At 66.3% G+C, this 16,372-nt stretch overlaps 2 protein-coding genes across 2 annotated transcripts in view; one reads left to right on the forward strand and one right to left on the reverse strand.

Annotated features, from left to right (window-relative positions):
• The window catches only part of SLCO4A1 (solute carrier organic anion transporter family member 4A1), a 22,325-nt gene continuing 5,953 nt past the window's right edge, over positions 1–16,372 (reverse strand). The window contains exons 2-12 of the mRNA XM_027046564.2: positions 11,319–12,180; positions 10,197–10,287; positions 9,187–9,308; positions 8,876–8,987; positions 5,606–5,760; positions 4,182–4,377; positions 3,075–3,240; positions 2,812–2,984; positions 2,480–2,544; positions 1,923–2,071; positions 1–194 (exon numbers count right to left, since the gene is read on the reverse strand). Coding sequence (XP_026902365.2) covers positions 30–194; positions 1,923–2,071; positions 2,480–2,544; positions 2,812–2,984; positions 3,075–3,240; positions 4,182–4,377; positions 5,606–5,760; positions 8,876–8,987; positions 9,187–9,308; positions 10,197–10,287; positions 11,319–12,111 — 2,187 coding nt within the window. The 5' untranslated portion in view covers positions 12,112–12,180 and the 3' untranslated portion in view covers positions 1–29. The remainder of the gene's footprint in view (positions 195–1,922; positions 2,072–2,479; positions 2,545–2,811; positions 2,985–3,074; positions 3,241–4,181; positions 4,378–5,605; positions 5,761–8,875; positions 8,988–9,186; positions 9,309–10,196; positions 10,288–11,318; positions 12,181–16,372) is intronic.
• LOC113595714 (mucin-1-like) overlaps positions 15,690–16,372 on the forward strand; it is a 10,176-nt gene continuing 9,493 nt past the window's right edge. The window contains exons 1-2 of the mRNA XM_053201336.1: positions 15,690–15,872; positions 16,229–16,313. Coding sequence (XP_053057311.1) covers positions 15,690–15,872; positions 16,229–16,313 — 268 coding nt within the window. The remainder of the gene's footprint in view (positions 15,873–16,228; positions 16,314–16,372) is intronic.

The raw sequence follows: 16,372 nt of genomic DNA on the forward strand, positions 1-16,372 counted from the left end.
CTCGTGTCCCTGGGCGGACGGGTGGGCGGTCAGACGTCACTCTGGAGCTGGAGGGCCGAGGGGGCGTCCTGGAGGTCCATGGGGGTGTCGGAGGCCGAGGACTGGCTGGGCAGAGAAGCTTCTAGGCCATTGGGAGCCTCCAACGGATGCTTGTACAGGAGGCAGGCGGCGGCAAAGAACAACAAGCCCAGCACCTGGGAGAGAGGAAGAGGCCAGGCGGCCCGGTTGCTCCCGAGGTCCCGAGGACCCCGCTTCCGGAGAGAAGACCCATCTTTCCTGCATAACCCGCCCCTGCGTGGACACCCATACTGTCAGTGAGGGAATGAAAACCAGCATTTGACGACATACTGGCCCTGGATGGGGTGGGGGGGCTCGTCCTGGGCTGAACAGTGCCCCCCCGTGTCGACCCCCAGAGCCTATCGTGGGAGCGGTGTCTTGGCAGGTGTAATTAAGTTCAGAAGGTTGAGATGAAATCATCCTGGGTGTCGGGTGGGCCTGCCTGCAGTGACAGGTGTCCTCGTGGGACCAAGGAGACAGTGGCTTTACAGAGACACCCAGGGGAAGGCCACGCAACACAGGGGCAGAGACGGGGCTGGAGCAGACCCTCCGTCAGAGCCCCCAGAAGGAACTGACGTGCGGATTTCGGACCTCTGGCCCCCAGAACTGAGGAATAAAGATCTTCAGGGTTTTTTGTAATTAAAAAAAAGTTTATTTTGGGGGGGGGGAGGGAAGGGCAGAGAGAGAGGGAGACACAGGATCCGAAGCAGCTCCAGGGTCCGAGCTGTCAGCACAGAGCCCGAAGCGGGGCTCGAACCCACGAACTGTGAGATCATGACCTGACCCTGAGTTGGACACGTAACTGACTGAGCCCCCCAGGCGCCTCTGTACACGTGTGTGTTTTAACATGCAGATGCTGGGTTTTAGCGTTTCTGGGAGCATCACCAGCCTGAGAAGCCTGGCACCCGTGTCCACTCTGGCGCAGGGATCGGAGGGGGTGCATTGGGAACCTGTCTGCTACTCCTGCTGAAACTAACACTGACCTGAGAAGTCACCGTAACCGCTGTGCTGACGCAGAGGGCTCATCGTCTGGGTGGACAGACGGCCCGGGTACCAGCCTGTTGCTCCGGGCACAGGGGCACAGAGGAAAAGCCGGGGGCAGCTCCCAGGAAGCCATGTCCCCCTCCGACTGACCCCTTGCCTTCTGCTGGGGTCACGCAAATCCTTTCTCACACGTGGCTATTATTATGCTAATCCGTGTGGAGATAAGCCCAGGGGGCTGAGGATTCGCCATCCCCGAGATGCTTCCAGACAAACGTGAGGCAAGGGGGGGGGGACCCCTGAGCAGCCCCCCCACCCAGAGAAGAAAATCGAGACACTCCTACAGGCTGGCCCCAGGATTTCACTTTATTGTGAAGGTTCCGTGTCCCTTCCTCCCATCGGGGAAAATTCAAACTATAAATACCGTGCTTCTCCCCACACGACACGAAACACGTGATAAAGCAGGCAGTTTCTCTTCCCAGGGTCGGGCGGAGGGTGGGCCAGCGCCCCAGGCACCTCAAGGTCAGGAAGCGGAATTGCTCAGGGGTCCATAAGCCCCGCCCCGACAGCCCCCAGACACCTACAGGCCCGCCAGAATCTGCCCTCGCAGGACGGAGCGGGGTCTTATCCCTGCAAAGCCCTAGGGGACCAGAGTCCGGGGCCAGCGGCAGGGGGGAGGCCCCGGCAGGCAGGGGCTTCGTGGGGCTGGGGCCCCACAACGGGCTCTCACTTGGGAAGGAAGCCGCTTCTGGGAACCGGGGCCCCGGGTTCGAGCGGCTGGAAGGCCCCGGTGGAAAGCCTGGGCCCCTGGGCCAGCAGGAGGAGACCCCGGGCCTCTGGAGCCGACCAGGGACCACCCCCCTCCAGCGCGCCCCCGCACTCACCTTGTACACCAGCCCTGCGATGAGCATGTAGCGGCTCATGGCCGAGTTCTGGTACACGAAGCAGGAGCCCTGCTGGCCACACTGGTCCTGCCAGAGCAGGCACGCCTTGTCGATCACCCAGCCGAAGGCGATGGGCCCTGGGATGCCCCCTGCAGAAAGAGGCTCACTCAGGACCCAACCTGTGCGGGGGGCCAGAGGGGGTGGGTGGGCAGCGACGAGACCCAGAAGGGTGACGTCAGTCAGCCACTGGTGTTCGCGGGGGGGGGGGGGGGTGTCGGTGCGGACTGGACGTAAATGTTCCTTTCTGGGGACTTGGCACCAGGGGGGGAGGTGCCGAATTACCCGCGACTCCCCTGGAGCCTTTGTGCTAATCAGGAAAAGGCAAATAAATGACCATGGGTCCCCCTAGTGGACGGCGAGGGGATGGCGTCCTTCTCCAAAGCGGGCACTAGCTGTTCCCGAATGCACACCCGCCGCGTGAGGGGACACAGGCCGGGTGCCCTTGTGCAGCGAACGCACTACGCAACTGTACGTGGCTTCCTCACGGGGCACAGTACCTAGAGTTCTAACCACAATCCACTGGATTCCCAGCGCAAACGATCTCTGCCGGTCACAGACACACCTGAAACGTGAGACAGCCGCGTCAGCGCCCGGGGGGGTGGGGCCGTCTGCCAAGTCACACCCCCCACGCTAGCAGCCAAGTCCTGGCCACGCCCCAGGCTGCAGTGGCCACCTCCCCAGGTGGCAAGCACCTCACAGAGGCAGTTGGCTCTCTCCTGCCGCGGTGTTTGGGGGGCCCGGCACGTACCCCGCGGGATCTGCAGAGCTCCACCGCAGCGTGCTGCAAGGGAAGGTTCTGGGCCTGAGCGAAACCCAGGCCCGGGCTTACCGTAACGTTGCCGTGAGCGCAGGAATGCTGCTGAGGAATGTAAATATGATTACAACGAATATGAAAACCAGAAGGAGGGGCTTTCTTTGACAAGTTGAGGTGCATTTCCCTGCAGTGGCATGGCCAAAACCAGAGGAAAAATTCTGAGGGACACAGCTACAGTCTCGGTACACCTGAGGGGCGCAAACAGCGCGGATTACCGGAGGAAGGGGCAGGGGCCCTCCCGGGGCGCGGACGGCACGGGGGGCGGCGGCCACGCTCACCTTCTGGCCGCCGGGGCCGGGTTCGGCCGCCTCCGGGCAGCCCGCGTAGCAGGGCGAGAAGTAGGTGAGGCCGTCGGAGCCGCACACGGGGCTGTAGAGCTCGGGCCGGCAGCCGCAGGCCGCGTTGCAGGTGGCGGTCAGCTCCAGGCGGCCCTGGGGCAGGAGGCTGCGGGCGGGAGAGGAGGGGGCGGTGGGGCCAGGCCGGGTGGGGAGCCCAGCCTGGGGCCTCGCGCCCCCCAACCCCCAGCCACGGCCTCCGGTTCCCGAGGTTCCCGGTGCTCCCCTCCCTGCCTCCTGCCCGTAGACCCGCTGGGCGTTCTCACGCCACGCAAACCGCGCTCGCTCTGCTCTCCGTGTGCGCGGCGCACTTCCCCCGACTTGGTGGTTGGACGGGCAGGTGGTTCAGAGCGCCCGGGGACAAAGCCCCCCCCCAGAGGCGCCAGCCCCTCAGGTGACAGCTGTGTACCTGCACGGCTCAGGGGCGCGTGCACACGGTGGCCATCACGGATGCGCGGGCTTCTTTCTCTTTCCACTCAGATGGAAGACCCCATGCCCATCCGGACCCTTCCCGCCTCCCTCACCACCCTCCCTGGGAGCTGGCCCGGGACCCGCTTGCCTCCCTCCCGTGGCAGCACGGTCCTCGTGGGGGGACCGTGGCGGTCCTGTCGGGGGACAGTGCTCCCACGGCCACTTTGAGGTCTGTGGTCCTGACCCGCCAGCGGCACCAGGAGTCCTTGAGAGGGGCCGCCCGTCCCAGCGGCCACCGTCGTAGCCTGCTCCAGATATTAGCCTGACCGGCTGTCGCTCTCACATTCCCGTGACTCGGTCACACACGGGAGCCGACCCTGGGCCACCTTCCACGTCCACACGTGGAGAGCGGCTGGGTGAGCGGAGTCTCGTTTTCCAGATGGGAACCCCGGGCTTGGGGCTGGGACGGAGCCCGGGGCTTCCAAAGGGCCGATGCCGGGCTTTCAGTGACCGTTAGCCCTGATCCTCTCCAAACAGTGACCGAGTCCCCACCCCACCGCTGCCATCCCCCGGGGCCACCGGTGCCTCCGACAGGTGCGCTGGGCTCTCCCCTTCTCCCGGGCACCTCTCGGTCCTTACCCGCCGTGGTAGCTGGCGGTCACACCCGCCACGGGCACGTTGGGACAGTGCATGAAGAACACGAAGATGGCCAGCAGGCTGGTCAGGGCACAGAAAAGGCACAGCTTGATGATGCCTGCACCACGGAGCTTGAACTTGTTCACGAAGAAGCCACCCAGGAAGGTGCCGCCACCCCCGGCCGGCACCACCAGGTACCCTGCGGCAGAGGGGACGTGCTCGGTGAGGGCCTGCGGGGCCGCAGGGGCGGGGCAGGACTGGGAGGGGGAGAGGCCAATAGCCCGCTGCCCGCCTGACCGGGAGGCCGCCCAGGGACTGTGCTCCCCAGAAAACCACAGCTTCTGCGAGTCCAGCCGTGGGCCACCTTCGAGAAATCCGTGGCCTGTGCCATTTCACGGGAAGCTGGGATTAGTTGGCGTGCGGCTCCCAGGCCGTCCCAGGGATGGGGTGCGGACGGGTGTGGGGCTCGGTGGGCCTGCCTCTCCAGCAAGGACCAAAGCCGGCTCTGACATGGACCCCTTCCAGCTCTGGGCTGCAGCCCGGGGGACCCCAGAGCAGGTGGCCGTTCTGGGACAATGTGAGCACAGGGAGGGGGCCGCTTTGGGAAAGGGGAGGCACTTGTGGATGGGGCCGAGAGGCCAGGCAAGGAGGGGTGTCTGGGGGCATTAGGGGGAGGGGGTCCCTAACTGAATGCCCAAGCCCCGTGCCGGAACAGAACCCCGAGGGCTGGGGGGCGGCCTGCACTGGCCCATGTGCTGCCCAGAAGTCCCCACATTCCACATGGTGTGTTGACCCCCCCAGCCAGGATCCACGCCACGTCTGGCACGGCCCGGCATCGACCCCTTGTCTGGTAACGCGTCCCGCCTGGTGTGTTCTCCGTGAGGCAGCAGGTGCCCTCTGCGCAGCAGCAGGAGGGGGTCTAAGCAGGGCCCTTGTTCTCCTGGGGGGGCCAGCCTGGCTCTGGCCACAGAATGTCTCTGGCCGGGCGGGTCCCGGGGCTCCGACCTCACGTTCCCGTGAAATCCTGGGACGCCGGCCACCTGGCTCCTGGGTGCGACCGGGCCTGAGGGTCTGGATGCCTCTAGCCAAACCCTTTCTGCAACAAGCCAGGGACGCTGGAGGGGGTGAGCGGGCGTCACAGGCGATGAGCTCGCCCCGGACCCTCCCAGCCAGAGCGGACCCCCCAGGAGGTCAGCACGTTGTTGTCCGTGCTCCCCACCTCCCGGGAAGGACCATCAGACCCACGAAGCAACACTGCACACGGCCCAGCACCCGCTCCGGGGGCCTCCCCTGCAGGACCACGCGCCCGCGTGTCCTCGCGCGTACAGGAGCCGCGTGCGCTTGTAAAAGAGACTCGGGAGACCCCTCACTCGTCCGAGAACTCACGAAAAGTCAGAGGACCCCGAGGATTCAGCGAGTTTTCTCACCGAACAAGGTGGCAGCTTCCGAGGCGCTCAGGCTGAACTGGGACTCCAGGAACTTGGGGCCAAACGTGGACATGCCTGCGATGAGTGTGGCCTCGGTGGCTCCCGCCAGGCACAGCAAGATGAACGTGGGGTTTTTCAGCAGGAGCCAGATGGAGCTGGATGGGGAGACGAGAGAGAAGAGACAGAGGGTCAGAGCAGGCCAGAGCAGGGAGGAAGTGCCCTTCCAGAGGGGAGCGCAGGGGGCTGGGGAGTGGGGGGCCCTCCATGTCTCCCCCAGAGCGGTCAGGACGGGGTGTGAGGCTGGCGGAGAACCAGCTCCAGGAAAGCAAGCCGCCAAATCAACCTCCTCACCGCCTCCGCCACAGTTCAGCTCTGGCATGGGGAGAGACCCCGAGCAACCACAAAACCATGGAATCACTTGGCACTGGGGGGAGTCAGGAGCCGGGGGCCGGGGGAGGCGGCTGTCCCCAAGTCCAGGACTGGCCAGGTCCCCACGGATGGGGACCGGCACTGAAGGCTGGGGTCCTTTCTCAGCCACCAGCTCTCGAGAACGGGGCACAGGGGGCCCTCCAAGGAGCCTCTGGGTGGACCGGGCTGGTGTGTACTTTGGGGGTGGTGTCGTAGGGATCCTGAGGAAGGACCTTGGCCCTGGCCCCTCGGACCTGACCTGCCTGTTCCCTAGTGAGGCCGGCCTTGCTTCCCTTTGGGGATCAGGGCGGGGAGCCCTGCACGGCCCCGTGGCGCTCTCGGCCTCAGGTCTCACCGAGAAGCGGAGAGACCTCTGTGAGTGCCCGACTCGGGCTCTGACTGCTGCCCGCCTGTGTCCCTGCCCCGAGCGACGGGCTGGGCACCAGGCCCTGCCCCACACTGCCTGCCCTCGCGTGAGCACGTTTCTCCGAGGGCCGCTGGCTCTGGCCCGACTGCTCTGCACCTTGTTGGGGATTCGGGCCGAGCAGGGCTGGCACCCGGGTGTGCCGACCACACACGCAGCATAGAACACAGCACACCGTCCTTACGGGGCAGTGGAGGCACGACGCTTGGAGTGGGAACGAAATTACAGCCGCGGGGGGTCCGCAAGTTCGGAAGCTCGGCCTCGGGGGGCAGCCAGCCGCCCGCACTTGAGGCTCTACTGCCTGCTTTTCCGATTCCCGGAGCCGCCAGGCGGCAGGTGCCTGGACCTGGGCACCGAGGTGCCGACCGGTACGCTTCTGTCCCTGGCCCCCGGGGAGTGATGTGGGCTGGGGGCAGGGTTTTCTCTGGAGCCCCGGGTCACCGCAGGGCAGCGCCTCCCTCTCCCGCACCTACGAGAAAGCAAACCCTGGAACTAAATGACTACCCTCAGCCCGCCGTGGGGGCCGGCTCTGAAATGGCCCTCGGGGCTTACGCTCTCCGGGTCTGCAGCTCAGGGCTGTGCCACACGTGAAGCCCGTCCTCGTGAGCCCCGGCCCGGAGACCCCGCTGCTGGTCGTGCTCACACCGGGAGGGAGCCCAGAGTCCCTGCTCACATCTCGGGGCACCTGCCACATGCCGCCAATTGGATCTTGGAAAGTAGGGACGTGCTGTGCAGCCGTGACTAGGCTTTGCACCGGGACACACGAGCAGGCGGCAGGGAGGAGGCGAAGGAAAGACGTTCCACGCGGCTCGTGGCACCTGACCTGCCCCAGAGCGACACACATGCAAAACTGACTTTCAAGCCGGAAGACTGAAAACAATGCTTTTTGGTTAATTATTTGGGTCCCATGTCCATGAAGGGAAGAAGAGGGGTGCTGGTGGGTGGGGGCTCGGGGGGGGCCCAGGGCACCGGCCCCTCCCCGGGACCTCCTCTGTTGGGGCTCGAAGGTCCTGCCTTGTATAGGGGACGCCCTGTGTCTGGCTGGCCCCTTCCCTGGGTCTTATTCAGATCGGCCCAGGCTTCGGGGCTCTCGGCTAGGCTTGGGGGGGGGGGGGCAGGCGACCCTCCCCAGGGTGTGCAGACCGTCCCAGGCTCTAGGTGGCTCTGCTAAAATCTGGTGTTGAATTTGCTCGGTTAACTAGTCGTGATGTTAACAGAGGGCACACGTTCCAGGATTTGTTTTATTACCGGCAACTGGCTAGGGAACTAAGCCTGGACACAGACCTCTTCTCGGCCCTCTGTCCCCAGCGCTGCTGACGTGCTGGGTCCCTAGCCCTGCATGTGGGGCACTGGTGGCCCTGCTCCAGCTCAGAGCGCCTCCCCGTGGCTGCTGGGAGACGGGGCGACCCAGCCTTCACACAGACGCTCTTGCGCCCCTGCCCAGTGCGGCCCCTGGCGGCTTACCTGCCTTGGGGCACCCTGCTGAGCGGGCAGCTCTTGGGTGGCCCCACAGGAAGCAGGACGCAGGAGAACAAAGCCCGAAGCGAGGCAGGCCCGTCCACCTTCCACCCCTAGCACGCCAGCCCTGCCTCCTCTCCACCGGACAGCAGACAGCCCCGGGGCTTCCCCGGAGGCCACCTTCGGCCCCGACGCCCCTCCACCCTTCCCACGGCGAAGGTAGGCAACGAGGGCTCATTCCTGCCACCAACAGCCCCTGGCCCCACGAGGCCAGTTAGACATGGCCGTTCCTGGGCTCCGGCTCCAGACTACCGGGGGGCAGGGGGTACTCAGCGAGGCCGAGGAATCAGGCTGGAGGCCGTCCGGGGGCTCCTTCCCCATTCCCTCAAGAGCCCCCTGTGCGATGCCTGGTCCCGTGAAGAGGGTGTGGGCGGCCAGGAGCCCCCCCCCCTCCCAGGGCCCCGAGTCTCCCTGAGACCAGAGCAAGCCAGGGGTCCTTGAAGCCCACAAAACAAGACCAGGTCTCACACAAGGGAGGGGAGCACACGAGGAGTGGGGGCTGCTGCAGGGCAGTGAGGGCAGGGGGCCGGAGACAGTCCCGTCCCTTCCTGGGTCGTCAGAGGCCTCAAGTCAGAGAGAGGGCGTGAGCCTGGAACCCTGGCACGTGCAGGTGACCTTAATGAAAAGGTCAGAGGACAGAGGACACAGCAGAGTGAGGGCCCTCCATCGGGACTGTCCCTCACCGGCTCTGTGTGCAGCTCTGAATCTCCCAGCCCGGATTTCGGGGCTGAGACCTCGAGTCCGTGGGGCCACAAAGTAGGTTCAGAAGCTGTGTGCTCACCGCGGCCCTGGAGGGGCCACGCGGACTCTCCTAGCTTGGGGTCAAGGTCCGGCATGTGTGGGCCCCCCAAGGGTCTGCAGGATACATGGGCACGGGCAGGAGCGCCCCCCCCCCCCCCCATTGCCCACAAGGTCCTTACAGAGGCAGGTCTCTGATGGTTTTCCCAAAGTCGGGGTTGCTGGCTGCCTTGTGGCCTCTGTCCTTCAGCCGGCATGTCTCCGACGCTCTCATGACCACGTAGTGTCGGGAGCCTGGAAGGACACAGACGTCGGCGAGTGGCAGGGACCAAGGTCTCTACCTGAGGCTCCCCCCTCCCAGGCCTGGGGGCGCCTGAGGGTCAGCTGCACGTGGCCGGGCTGGCCCTGCAGGACGGTGGCCTCGCCCCGAAGGCGAAGGGCCCGGACTCCCCAGGGGTGCCCCCCCAGGAGGACAGAGGAGCGATGCACCCACCTGGCAGCTGCCGGGGGTAGCCGAGGATGGGGATGGCGATGAGGAAGGCGGCGGCTCCCGCGCCCAGGAAGCCCACCCACCAGGCGCCGACCCACAGGGGGCTCTCGGTGGTCAGCTCCGTCCTGTGGGGGGAGACACTTGGGGTCAGCGTCCTGCCCACGTGCACTCAGGGCGCCCATGCCGGGCATCCGCACGCTGCTCCAGAAAGACCTTAGCCCAGGGGATCGGAGGGCTCCGGGGGGGGGGGGGGTGCTGGGGTGGCGCACTGCACATCACGGAAGCCCGCACCCCCTCCCACACCTGGACTCTCCACCTCCTCCATCTGGCGGCTCCTGGGTCGTAATCTGCTTAATAAACCGGTAATCTGGTGCGTAAAGCACATTCCTGAGGTCTGGGAGCTGTCCTAGCCGCTCACGAAACCCAAGGACGGGGCAGTGGGAACCCCGATTTGTAGCCAGGTGGGACGGAAGTCGTGGGGACCCAGTGCCTGAGGCTGGCGTCTGCAGGGGGTGGTCTCCTAAGGCTGAGCCTTCACCTGTGGGGTCTGTGCTGACCCTGGGAAGTCTGTCAGACCTGAGCTGAATTTAGGACCCCCAATGGGTGTCCGAAGAGACCTGCCTGGTGTGGAAAACCCCACACAGAAGCTCACATTGGCAGCACGAAATCTGCTCTCAGTTCTGCAAAGGGTATCAGAGAACTGGTGACCTGGTCTCGCCTGGTTCCAGGTCTCCGTCCTCAGGGCCTGCACTCAGGGACCCCCAGACCCCGGGGCTGCCAGAGCAGGGCCAGCCCCCCCAAGACCCTGGGGACCACCCCCCAGACCCCGGGGCTGCCAGAGCAGGGCCAGCCCCCCCCAGACCCCAGGGCCGCCCCCCCACCCAGACCCCAGACCCCGGGGCCACCAGAGCAGGGCCAGCCCAGCTTCTTCCTGCTGTGTGTCCTGCTCTGAGGGAGCCACCGCCCAGGTGAGGTGCCGTCCGCGTGGGGCAGATTCAGCTGGGGCCACTCACTGTCGGCCTACTTCTGTGTAAATGTTGAGCAGGGTGCCTCCGATCAGGTAGCCAGCGGCGGGGCCGAGGATGGCCGCCGTGTAGAAGATGGCTGGGGAGAAGCAGAGAGGTTGAGGCCGGCCACGTCCACTGCCCCAGGGCTCGCGAGCCACTGACACTCAGAAGCCCACCTGCGAGGAGCCCCCCACTCCGTGTGTCTGCACCTATCTGTCCCCGTCACACGGACCCTTTGGGCCAGGGTTTACGTAGGGGAGGCCTTCACGGAGTCTGAAATCTGGCTGCTTTTAAGATTTTTCTGGGGGCGCCTGGGGGCTCAGTCGGGTGGGCATCTGAGTTTGGCTCAGGTCACGATCTCATGACTCGTGAGTTCGAGCTCTGCGTCTGGCTCTCTGCTGATGGCATGGAGCCTGCTTGGGATTCTCTGTCCCTCTTCCTCTCTCTGTCCCTCCCCTGCTTGCGCGCGCGCGCTCTCGCTCTCTCTCTCTCTCTCTCTCTCTCTCAAATAAGTAAACATTTAAAAAAATTTTACAGCTTTCCTGGCCAAGCCGACCGCAGACATTATTTGGACCCTTTCTCCCGGAAGAGCAAAGACCCCCAGAGCCCGTGTTCCAGGCCACGGCTATCTCCACGCAGCATCACAGGCCCACCAGGGCGTCGCTGGACTAAGGAGACCCCAACGTCCCTGGGTCGGCACCGCTAGGTGACTAGGGGGACAGAGTCTGAGGTGGGAACGAGCAGGCTGCAGCCAGCTGACGGGGTCAGGGCAGGCCTTGGAGTGCCGGCCGGTCCCTCGCGCGCGTCCCCGAGCACCTCTCCCTGGGAAAGCCTGGCCTGGCAGGAGGGACGCGGGGACGTGGTGCCACGAGGTTGAAAACCCCGAATTCTGACACCCCCCTCCCCCCCCACAAACGAGGGTGTCTCAGCGGGAGCGTGAGGCTCGAGCCCAGTCCCAGGGGCAGCAGGGCAGCGCCTGGCTGACCCGGGGCACGAGCCAGCCCTGGGCCCACTTACTCTGCGCGCGCCCCCCGGACTCCCAAGACATGCTGGGGGCCAGGCTGAGGTCGGCCAGGACCACCGCCAGCCCCTGCGCTCGCCCGCTGCCTCGCCTGCGACCCCACTCACCGATGTAGACGGGCGAGTGGCTGGACTTGACGTTCTCGTCCAGGTAGGTGACGCCCAGCGTGTAGAGCGGCGTGGCGCCCGCACCGTGCAGGAACTGGCCCAGCATGAAGACCAGGCGGTAGGCGGACAGGCCGGAGGCGCGGTCCCCGCAGGCCAGGCTGCGGTTGGCCCGGCACGCGCCCAGGCCCTCGGCGCCCTCCGCCTCGTAGGCGCCCGCGGCGAAGTGGGGCAGCGCGAACACCAGCGAGCCGGCGCCCATGACCAGCACGCCCCGGCCCAGCCAGCGCGGCTTGTGGCCGGTGCCCCCAAAGTAGCTGACGAAGGTGAGGCACAGGCAGGCGGCCACGTCGTAGGAGCTGGCGATGAGGCCGCTCTGGTAGCTGCGCAGGTCGTAGCGGCGCTCGATGGAGGTGATGACCGTGTTGATGAAGCCGTTCACGGTCATGCCCTGCAGGAAGGCGGCCGCACACAGGAAGAGCAGGAAGGCCCTGGGCGTGTTGAAGGCCCGCAGGCACTCGGGCGCGAAGGCCCGCCAGCCACACACTGTGCTCTGCGGCCCCGCAGCCACGCGGCGCGTCTCGGGGGCCGCCAGGGGGTCACGCTTCCCGGCCGGCGGCTGGCACAGCGGCTGGCTGCAGGAGCCCAGGGCGTCGTGGCTGGGGGGCGAGCCGAGGGACGCCCGCCTGCTGGGGGTGCTGTGGCCACTCCCGCCGTCCGCGGCCGAGGGCGGGCTCGGGAGGACCAGCTGTGGCACCGACGTCGGGGGCTTGTCCCCCGTCGAGTGCTGAGGCATCTCCGCCAGGGGGGGGTCCCGGGGGCGGCCACGGAAGCCGCCGAACGGTATTCCGGGGGCCGGTTCGTCCTGTGAGAAGAGTTTCCGGGTCAGAAAGCTTACATCTGCCCTCGGATGCACGGATATCGCGGGGAGGTGTCCCCCTCCCCACCCCCCACCCCGTGCCCGGTCCCTCGGGGCAGCTGATGGCTCTGCTGTCCGCTACCCAGTCTGATGGGGTTTGACCTTCCCTGGCCAGCCCCCTTCTGAAGCCGGGGCTGGACCTCCCAGACCCACACATGTGAGCAAGCCACAGTCGGGGAGCGGGGCTGAGGCCCAGCGGGACCGAGCCGGATGGCCCCCCTCCCCCCCCCCCCCCCCCCCCCCGGCCTGTGCCCAGCCGGCGTGAGCCGTGCGCTTTGCTGCTGGGAGGGCTGCCCCGTGTGGACGCGGTCTCCGCACTGACCGTCCTGCCTCACTTCCGCAGGAGACTCACACCCCGCTAGCTTTCCGTGCCCTCAGCACGAAGGGGACATCATTGCAGTCCAGCACTTGGAGGGCGCGGGCCACTCGGGAGGGGAAAAGGGCGCCACAGCTGGCCCGGCTTGTTCTGCGGCCGCGGTGCTTGCTGCCCACGGCACGTTTTTCGGGATGTCGCCGCAAAGCACGTGTGCGGCCACGCGGACGGGTTAGGAGAAAGGCAGACACTCCTCTCCGCCGAGGCCCCAGCCCAGCCCCGTTCCCTCCCGGCCCCCACACCCCCAGCCCGCCCACCGTTAGAAAGGGCAGCACATCCTGCCGGGTACACGGTGGCTTCTGGGCGCCCCCCCTGCGCGGCCGGCGCTCCCGCCAGAACTAAACTGTCCTCCCGCTGGCGCTCCCTGCGGGAGAAGACGCCGGACCCTCCCCGTAGCCCAGCTGCTTCTGGCAAACCCCACATAGTCTCTGCTTCTCGGGGCTGACGGTCCTCCCCAAGGAAGGCGTGCTGGAGCCCCGACCGCCGGCCCCTCAGAACGGGGGCGTGTTTGGGCCAGGGCCTTCGAAGAGGTGACTGAGGTCAGATTCGGGGGTCAGTGCGGGCCCCAGTTCACTGTGACTGGCGTTCGGACTCAGGCACACGCAGAGCGAACACCACGTGCGCACAGAACACTGTCCCGCGGGCAGGTGCTTCCTCGCGGCCGCACCTCCGTCCCAGGCATCCTGCTCCCAGGACTAAGACCCTCAACACCTGCTGTGTCAGCGTCCGGTCTGCGGTCTGCCGTCCGGCAGCCCCAGGACACCGCCACGCCCTTCACCTTTGGGGCCGGGCCACTTTGTATGCAGAGTGTTTCTGAGGCCCAGCCATCCTGGGGAGCCTCACGCCGTGGGAGGCACGGGAAACATCACGGGGTTGTGCTCGGAGGCCTGGAGCCGCCTGCTGGCCTCCCCCAGGGCTGGGGCCCCGTGGCTGGTGACTCAGGACCCCGACGTGTCCTCAGACCCAGAGCATCAGGCCACAGGGGTTCATTCCCACCCACGCCCCCACCAGGCACAGAGACGAGGGTGTCCAGAGCTGCCTCCCGTCCACTTTCGCCGGCTGAGACTCCTTCAGGGACCCGGTTACGGGGAGCTGCCTCGTCGGGCCCTGCGCTGGGCGAACGGGGGTCTCCCCAAAACAGCCAGTGTCCACCCAGACACTGAGTGCGACCTTATTTGGAAAAAGCCTTTGCAGACGTCGTTAATGGTTTGAGATGAGGTCATCTGGATTGGGGTGGGCCCCAATCCAGTGACAAGGGTCCTTAGAAGAGAAGACACAGAGAAGTCACATGACAACGGGAGCCAAGAGCGGAGAGACACAGTCACCAGGAGGCCAGGGGCTCCCAGGGCACGAAGACCCTCTCCTGGAGCCTCCAGACGGCGCGAGGCCCGCTGACCTCAGGCTCTGGCCCGCAGAGCCGGGAGAGGCTGAAGTCCTGTGGCTTTAAGCCCCTGGTTTGGGAAGCTTGGCGAAGGCAGCCGCCGAGGACGCCACAAGCTGTCGCGTGTGGCCCGGCATCGAGGAGGCCGCAGGCCTGAGGGGGTGGGGCGGCCGAGCTTGACAGACACCCGGGAGCCGCGTGCATGCGACACGGCCGTCCTCGCCAACACCGTGCTGAAAGAACCCCGACTGATGGTGGCGTTCGCGCACGGGGCTGGCTGCTCCCCGTGAAGGGGGCGCCGCCAGGCCATCCACGCCGAGTCCCGAGGCCGTGCAGGGACAGCGACGTCGTCCCACGGCGGCCACTAGTGTTCCAGGTGCCTTGCTAGTTACTTGTAGCGCCTCCCAGCCTTGTAGGCCTGGCTCTGCTGTGAGCAGAGTGGGGAGGGGGCAACTCCTGGGGACCCTGCAGGACAGGCGGAGCGGGTGCTGCAGCTGATGGCCGCGGGGCCACCTCCAGCCCACGCAGCACAGGCGCCCGGACCACGGCAGAGCCTCGAAGAAGAGAGCAGCCAGTGCGAGCCCCGGCACGGGCGGGCCGCCGAAACAGACACACGGAGAGATACCACGAAGGCTGGACGTTCCCAGAAATGCCAAGGCCCAGAGGCCAGCCCGTGCTGTCGCCGTGGCGTGGTTTCCTCTAGATGCACCAACACACGCGTGCGTGCGGGTCCACGCGTACACACAGAGCCATCTGCACCTTTGCACGCACAATGCACACATCGTCTGGGGCAGGCCCGGAAGCAGAGGAACCTCAACCAGGTGAAGGCCAGCAGGGGCCACGGGCAGCTCAGGGAGGCCACCAGCAGCCTGCGTGGATGACAGGCCGGGATGGGGCCTTGGGAATTATTCGTGGGTCGGCGTTTCCAGTAAGTGGCGGAGACACCAGCCGCGGGCAGACGCCTGCTGCCCCAGCTCTGGGCTCGCCTCACACGCCCCGCCCCTGCAGGAGAGACGCAGGGCAGGTGACCCGGAAAGATCAGGCCCACAGCAGGGTTCAGGAGGCGGCGGGACAGCCAGCTGTTGTGACTGGGGCCAGGCACAAGATCTGAAATCAAAAGCCACAAGCGAGCACCCACGAGCAGCCCCAAGTCAGTGGGAAAATCCCACCTGCACCAACACTGTGGACGGACCTCGGACGTGAGTGTATAAGGCTCAGGCCAAATCCTATGCGTCCCATTATTTAAATTAGCAAATTGAACCGCCAGTCGGGGTGCTGGCCGGCGACCGACTTGTGGCTGCCACCCGCACACGGTAAGAATTATCAGCAGCGTTCAGGGCCGCCGGCCCTGGCGCCTCCTCCAGGGGTTCCGCCAGGAGGCTGACTGCGGCGGGCACGGCCGCCTCTCCTTGCTGTCCGCGGCCAGGTCAGCGCGCTGTGGAAAAGCCTTTGCAACCTTACGCCTGCAGCTCCGCCCCAGGTTTCCTGTGCCTCCTGGAGGCTGGAGTTCTTTGTCTGTCCGGCTCTCACCCTTCCGGACGGACGCTCTGGATGGGGAATGAGGAGGCCGGCCCTCCCGGTGGCCCCGGCGCTCCCGGCACTGCGGCGTGAGCGAGGAGAGGGTGCTCATGCCAGGATCTCACACGGCCCTGCCTGGACACTATCGTGTGCCAAAGCCTGGGGGTGGATGCACAGACGGCCATGCCGAAGCTTGCTGTGTGTGCCCGAGGCCCGACATGTCACCGCAGAGGCCTGCTAGAGAACGGGGTCCTGCACGACAGCAGTCAGCCGCACTGGCCGAGCCTGGTGGTGCGGACGTGGAGGCGAGGGCCGGACAGCACGGCTGCGCTCGGAGAAGCCTTGCTCCCGAGGCCCTGTGAGCATGTGACAGGTGCCTAGTTTCTGTCCGCTGGGAACCGTTTGTACAGAACGTGTGTCGGCTTCCCACCTGCCGATCGGGCCTCACTGGATTGCTGAGCCGGGTCCAGCCAGTGCCAAGGTGCTCACTGGCGCTGGTGCAGAGGGGCTGGGCAAGGTAGCCGGACGGTGGAGGAGGGAGCGTGTGGACGCAGGAGGCCGGCCGCGGGAGCCGAGGGGCAGACAGACCCCACAGCGGGAGGGACGGGCCGCGAGGCCGCCCTCACCCCCCCGGGGGCTCCAGGCACAGCCCGCGGGTACCCCCACGCAAAAGGACCCCAGGGCATCTCACTCCTGACGACTCCTCCCCCTCCTCCACCCAGACCACCGCTCAGAGTCTGGCCCAGAGCCACGGCCACGGCCTCAGAGCCAAGGGCAGCATGATGGTGGATTCCACCTGTCAACCTGGTGGGCCACGAGGTGTGTGGGCAGGGGTGTCTCTGGGAGAGATTAGCGGCTGAACTGGC

Source organism: Acinonyx jubatus, chromosome A3, assembly GCF_027475565.1.
Source record: "Acinonyx jubatus isolate Ajub_Pintada_27869175 chromosome A3, VMU_Ajub_asm_v1.0, whole genome shotgun sequence".
In the NCBI taxonomy this organism is placed as follows: Eukaryota; Metazoa; Chordata; class Mammalia; order Carnivora; family Felidae; genus Acinonyx; species Acinonyx jubatus.